Source organism: Tilletiaria anomala (genome assembly GCF_000711695.1).
Source record: "Tilletiaria anomala UBC 951 chromosome Unknown K437scaffold_222, whole genome shotgun sequence".
Lineage (NCBI taxonomy): Eukaryota > Fungi > Basidiomycota > Exobasidiomycetes > Georgefischeriales > Tilletiariaceae > Tilletiaria > Tilletiaria anomala.
Window position 1 is genome coordinate 1 of NW_013546800.1, and position 5,440 is coordinate 5,440.

General features: G+C 54.5%; 3 protein-coding genes across 3 annotated transcripts; 1 reads left to right on the plus strand and 2 right to left on the minus strand.

The window, feature by feature from the left end:
• Nucleotides 1–469: 469 nt before the first annotated feature.
• Nucleotides 470–1,143, minus strand: K437DRAFT_265498 (uncharacterized protein; the record flags this gene model as incomplete). The annotated part of the gene is made up of 2 exons (XM_013384317.1): nucleotides 470–588; nucleotides 651–1,143. 2 exons carry the CDS (start codon nucleotides 1,141–1,143, stop codon nucleotides 470–472), a joined length of 612 nt encoding a protein of 203 aa, XP_013239771.1.
• Nucleotides 1,144–2,550: 1,407 nt separating this feature from the next.
• On the minus strand, nucleotides 2,551–3,151 carry K437DRAFT_296968 (uncharacterized protein). The gene is made up of 2 exons (XM_013384318.1): nucleotides 2,719–3,151; nucleotides 2,551–2,655 (listed from the first exon to the last, which is right to left on the minus strand). The coding sequence occupies exon 1, from the start codon at nucleotides 3,060–3,062 to the stop codon at nucleotides 2,724–2,726; it is 339 nt and encodes a 112-aa protein (XP_013239772.1). The 5' UTR covers nucleotides 3,063–3,151; the 3' UTR covers nucleotides 2,551–2,655; nucleotides 2,719–2,723.
• Nucleotides 3,152–4,272: 1,121 nt separating this feature from the next.
• K437DRAFT_265500 (uncharacterized protein) lies at nucleotides 4,273–4,972 on the plus strand (the record flags this gene model as incomplete). Its single annotated transcript, XM_013384319.1, has 3 exons — nucleotides 4,273–4,455; nucleotides 4,504–4,859; nucleotides 4,897–4,972. 3 exons carry the CDS (start codon nucleotides 4,273–4,275, stop codon nucleotides 4,970–4,972), a joined length of 615 nt encoding a protein of 204 aa, XP_013239773.1.
• Between the last annotated feature and the right edge of the window lie 468 nt (nucleotides 4,973–5,440).

The following is a 5,440-nucleotide window of genomic DNA, read 5'->3' on the forward strand; positions in this document are numbered from 1 at the left end:
GGGCCGAAACACTATTGGACGAGTGACTCAGAGAGCCGAGGAGCAATGCGGCTCCCCGGCCGAGACATAGCACAAAGGAAGGAAAGGAAGGAGTGCTTCGGACTAGCCGGGAACTGGGTTTCAGCATACTCGTTGAATCGCAGCCGGTGAGCCGATCCTCATCGCTTGGCCTCGCTCCCGACAGTCCAGATGGATGCTTCGCATGGGCATCAGGAGTACGAGCAGGCATCAGCCGCACGAGAAATAGCTCGACGTTTCTAATCGCTCTGCTATACTATCATTGCAATGTTCGGAGTGTTCTCTTTTGCAATGCCTCACGGTTGGCCGTCACTCGCCGAGTAATGCGCGAGCTAAACCTGTGCATAAGCGGCGTGGTTCAGTCTCATCGAACACCCCCTTTTGGTGAAGACGTGTTGTATCAGTATCCCTTTCCATGCAATAATACATCGTGCGAGTCGGTTTTATGCATTCAGCCGTGTCCTGTCGTGCCTTTAGAGATGCTGCAGTAGGTGCCCGGGCATGCCTGGTGCCTGTCGTCTTCCGCCGCCCCAAACTTGCCGCGCAGCTTCGGTGATCGTTGGTCGTGTCCTAAATATTGCACCAGGTAAAAGAGAGGATCATAGCAGCATTGGAGCAGGCTTCGCCATAACGTCGAGTAAGGTGCGCAGGAAGTAAGGTGTGCAGGATGGTCACACAGCAGTCGATTCCAACGGTTGCCGCCACGAACGCCACAGCGAAGCCTGTGCATGCGGCTTGGACAACGTGTTCACATCGAGATCCTGCATTAGCAGCGGATCCGCCATTGCAGCTGCCGATGGGGTTTGCGACCAGTTCTGCACCGTAGAATTGGGTGTACAGCGAGACGATGTAGGTGCCCCATAACCACCTGGCTTTCGTACTGAGTCCTCTCGGGCGGGCTGCAGCGTTGGCATCAGCTGACTCCTGTTGGTTTTCTCCTGCGATGGAGTCTTTCAGAGACGTTGGCAGCTTGCCGTCTGGGTTGTATGGGGGCGCTTTTGAGCTTGCAAATGGTGAAAGCGGTGGGCATGAGCTCCTGAATGAGCTGATCCGACTCAAGTCCAGGATCGTAGTGGCTTCGTCCGCGATGACGATCTTAGTCTTGCGCAGGATCGTGCGTGCCATTGTGAGCAGCTGTCTCTGGTCAGCAGAGGTGAGAGCCGACTTCGGCAATCATGGCGTCGAGGGTCATTTCTATAAGCGCTTGGCCATCCTTCCTGGCCTACATCGAGTTGACGCGGAAGGACGTCTCTTTGCGTTCGCCGCCGGTGAATAGCGACAGCGGCTCGGGGTTGGTATGACGGATCCACTGAAGACTCTCCGGAACTGCGAGCTGAGGCCGGCGCGGCTATGCACCCTCTCAATTGTGACGCCGGCAATTTAGCCTCGAGGCCTGAGGAGCGTAGTCTCACCCCTCCTCTCTCCTTCGACTTGCTCCCGCCTTTCTGAGATTCTGCCTAGCCGTTTGAGAGCGCCATTATGCCACAGCAAGCGCCAGGGTCCACCTTCGCATCGCATCCCCATCTGGGCCGGCACTTTCTGCTCTCTGTCCGGATTTTGTTGCAGACGCTATTCTCACGCTGCTTTGCTCACACGTCGCCGGTGCTAGCTGAGAACCCAGCGTGAGCAATGAAGCTTGTACCGGAGCGAGACTTAGGATGCAGGAGATCAAGGGCGAAAGAACGTGTCAGCGCTCTGCGAACGGGGACCCTAGCGCTTCGCCCTCACCTTCACCGATCAGCCTGCCTCTGGAGCCGCAAGGGTCCATGTCGTCCACCAATGCTTCAGAAGTAAACGGCATCGACTGTTGGTCTTGCTTGTCATCTGGCTACTTCCGTTTGTTCATCGTATATACGTGCCCGAAAATTCGCTCTCTGCGCTTCTACATCGGCGACGCAAAAGGGACTAGTATGTACTCAGTAAGCGCAGGTCACACGGCACAGACCGCCTAGAACCTACATGCTCCATGCCAACCTTGTGATGGACGAAGCCGCTGGTCGACTCCCTGTGCTCAATTATGCTTATGATTGACGGAAAAGAGGAGACATTGTAGCAGGCGTGCTAGCTACTACAAGGCAGTGCATGGAGAACGCAGCAAGGGCGAGCTTGGTCCTTCTTCGTCAACAACAGCAGGTGCATCATGTTCATATCTTGAGGTGCTGAAAATTGCGCCCCGCTAGGATGATTCGCTGCTCGAACCCGCCCTCCACAGTAACAGCAACAGTCGTTGATGAGAAGGATGTGAAAGCCGAGTTGCGTGTTCACACGGGCGTCTCTCCCAGCGCTTCCCCAGCCCGGGCGCTCGGCGATGAAATCTCATTGCCAGTACGGATGATAGCGGGGCTGTCGCTGGTGGCGACATGAGGGCATTGCTCGGCGGAGTCGACCACTCCGCCAAGCAACGGCGGTATTCCCCTTGCCCAAGCGGTGCTACTTCGCCGCAGACTGTCAACACACTTTGTCCCCGTAGGTCAGTGGGGCAACGGCATTGCGTTCTGTCACATTTCAGTCCGAGGGTGTCTGTGTCCATTGCTTTACCATGCGTTCTCGTAATAAACTTGTGTACAACACCCATTGGGACCCTTGACAGCACCTAGATCATTCATTACGTCGGCGGCATAGAATGCCAGGAGACGGCTGTAGGATGGACTTGGAGATCATGAACAACTAAATTAACGACGTTAGGTAAATCAGGCATACCGTTTTCAAGCCAATGTCATCATAGAAAGGAGCGCTGTGCTCAGTGTGAGGCCGAGGAGCAGCCATGCGCTCGTCTTGCCTGCCGGATTCTTGAGTGATCCGGATGGGCTGGGGCTCAAGCAAATTGCAGTGGCATTCTTCGCAAGCATGCAGTTCTCAAAGTCCGTGAGGTTGTTCTTAGAATCGAGGCCGCACCAGCCTTTTCCGACCTTGTAGCTCCACAAATCTTGCAGCTGCTGGCAACAGCTGTTGAAAGCTGCACCGTCAGCAGCGGTTGCGTTGCACCCATAGGGCGTCAGAGCAAATGCTACGGGCCCATTCGGGCCGGTGGAAGTATTAGTCATGTTGGCGGAAGTCGCTCTTTGACGCCAGCCGCTAATCTAACGCTCAGAGTGCAGATGCGAGCCCACGGCGTTGGCCCCTCTGGGTTGGCAGCTGATGCAGCTCGAAACACCTCCGTTTATATATGTCCCTAGACCTGGAGGTCCTAAGGCCTGAAGTCTCACATCTCACATCTCACATCTCATTCACATCTCAAGCCTCACATCCTCACATCTCACAGGCCAGGCCCTGCCAGGTCTCGCAAGGGGGCTGCACCGCCAGACGCTGTCGAAGAAGAACACTTACATGTTGGGAGCATGTGGCCAGGGGACAAAGACTCAGTCCAGTCCAGGTTCTTGGGTATACACACGAAATTGAACAACATGGGAGCTGCATACATACAGGGGATGTACATACCTGATCGGACAATGTGTGCCTGATGGAACACAAGCCTAGTGTCGAGTGGTGCATGGCATATAGATCGTGGAACCGGGAGCGTCTATTTCTTCTTAAAATATGTACATAGCTTCGCAGATTTTCGGGCTCGATGTGCAAGCCGCCAAGGGGGGGCACAGAACGCTGAGCAGTGGCTGCGGTGCTGCTGCGAGATTGCATATGTATCATGTAGACTCCACCATATTCTGGTAGGCGAAAGCGCAATGCCGTCGGCGCAGAGGCGCAATCGCGACCGCGGAAGACACAACACTGATGAACACACCCAGGCACATCAGCGCACACCACAAGGAAATTTCCGCATCGCTGCAATGAGTGCAAGGTATTGTGCAGTGCTGAGTGCTGAGACTGGTGTACGCCGCCCGCTTCCGCCTTTGATTGAGCTTCAGCGGGGTCAAAAGCAAGGATCCCAAGATCGATTACGCCGCCCTAGCAAGGACGAAAGGCGTATTGAAAGAGTCAACGTGATCCTGCCAACCGCGTGGTCAAGCCTGTCTCTCCTCTCATTGCTTTCTATGAGCGATTTCCCACATGGGTACTGGGGGTGAAGGAGGGGAGCTAGGGTATAGAAGGCAGCCTGATAAACCGATGGACAGATGCAGATTTCGCTAACTATCTCCATCCTCTTTACCCTCCTTAACCCCACCGTCTCTTTGCTATCCAAGTAAACGGTCGTCTCTTGGGCCGATTCAAGAGGACCATTACGTATGTCATCAGTGGATTGACGATGCCTTGGGCAAGCTTGCTGACCAGCATGTTGATACTTTCTCCAGCACTACGATGTTCAAGTCGTCTCTGCGCGCGGCTTTGTCCATTGGCGTGGCCGTGGCCGTCGCGCTCTTCATGCCGACGAAGGGAACCATTGCTTCGCCGGCACCTGTCAGCACTAACGAAACGTTCAGGCCGGATCCCATCATTTATTCACGAGACAGCCCTAATTTCGTCTCCATCTCCGACCTCAATGTGACTGACGTATCTGTTGGCTAGACCGTTATTACTGCTGACGGTCAGTCTTTCAAACTCATATCCGACTGGACCGAGGTGCTCGTCGCACGAAACGAATCTACTGATTCCGCCTCGCCCGCCTGCGCAACGCACTCGCGCAAGTGGACTGAAAGACAGCGCACTCGCGGAGGAAACTGGTGGAATCAGTGGACCCAAATCACTTCCTGCCTATACTGCGGCCAAAATTCCGGGAGCCAAGGCTACAGCGCGTCGCGGACCGTTGGTTGGTCAATCTCTTTTGGTGCTTCAATGTCCTACGGTGACGTCAAGTCTGTCCTGCCCAACCCGTCCTTCGGCTTCTCCTATACCGACACCTCTACGTACGGTCAATCTTCAAGCTGCAACTGCCAGAACAGTATCGCGTGTGTGTGGCAGCAAAATGCGATGCTCTGGGTGGAGACCAAAACGCGAACAGCCTGGGAGTATTGCACGTGCGACGGATGTGACGACTCTTCCGGAGACTGGAGCGATGTAAATCACGCCGACCTCCCCACGGTAAACTCCCCTTCGAACACGCACTTCGGCTGCAGTTCCGGAAGCGGTTGCAATTGTTAACGTGTCTCGGAACAAGGTCCTCCAAAGTCATCTTTCATCAAAATAAATAGCGCACCGTTGCAAGAAGCGCATCGTCGAAAGTCGGACAGTGTCTCTTGCGCAGTGTTCTTGGGTGTTGCATGCTGTACGCTTTGTTTTGCTCTTGGGTTGAGTGAACTATTCTTTTGTATTCACGTATCCTTGTGCATGTAAGTCCTTCCGTCTTCGAGCCTACCGAAATCGAATTCTTCCTTTCCAAATGCCAGAGCGCTGACACGGACTTTACGCCCTTGATCCGCTGCATCCCCAGTGTCGTTAGGGTTAGGGTTAGGGTTAGGGTTAGGGTTAGGGTTAGGGTTAGGGTTAGGGTTAGGGTTAGGGTTAGGGTTAGGGTTAGGGTTAGGGTTAG

Coding starts and splice junctions, on each gene's coding strand:
- K437DRAFT_296968 (XM_013384318.1), bottom strand. CDS start 3,062: ATGACTAATACTTCCACCGGCCCGAATGGGCCCGTAGCATTTGCTCTG.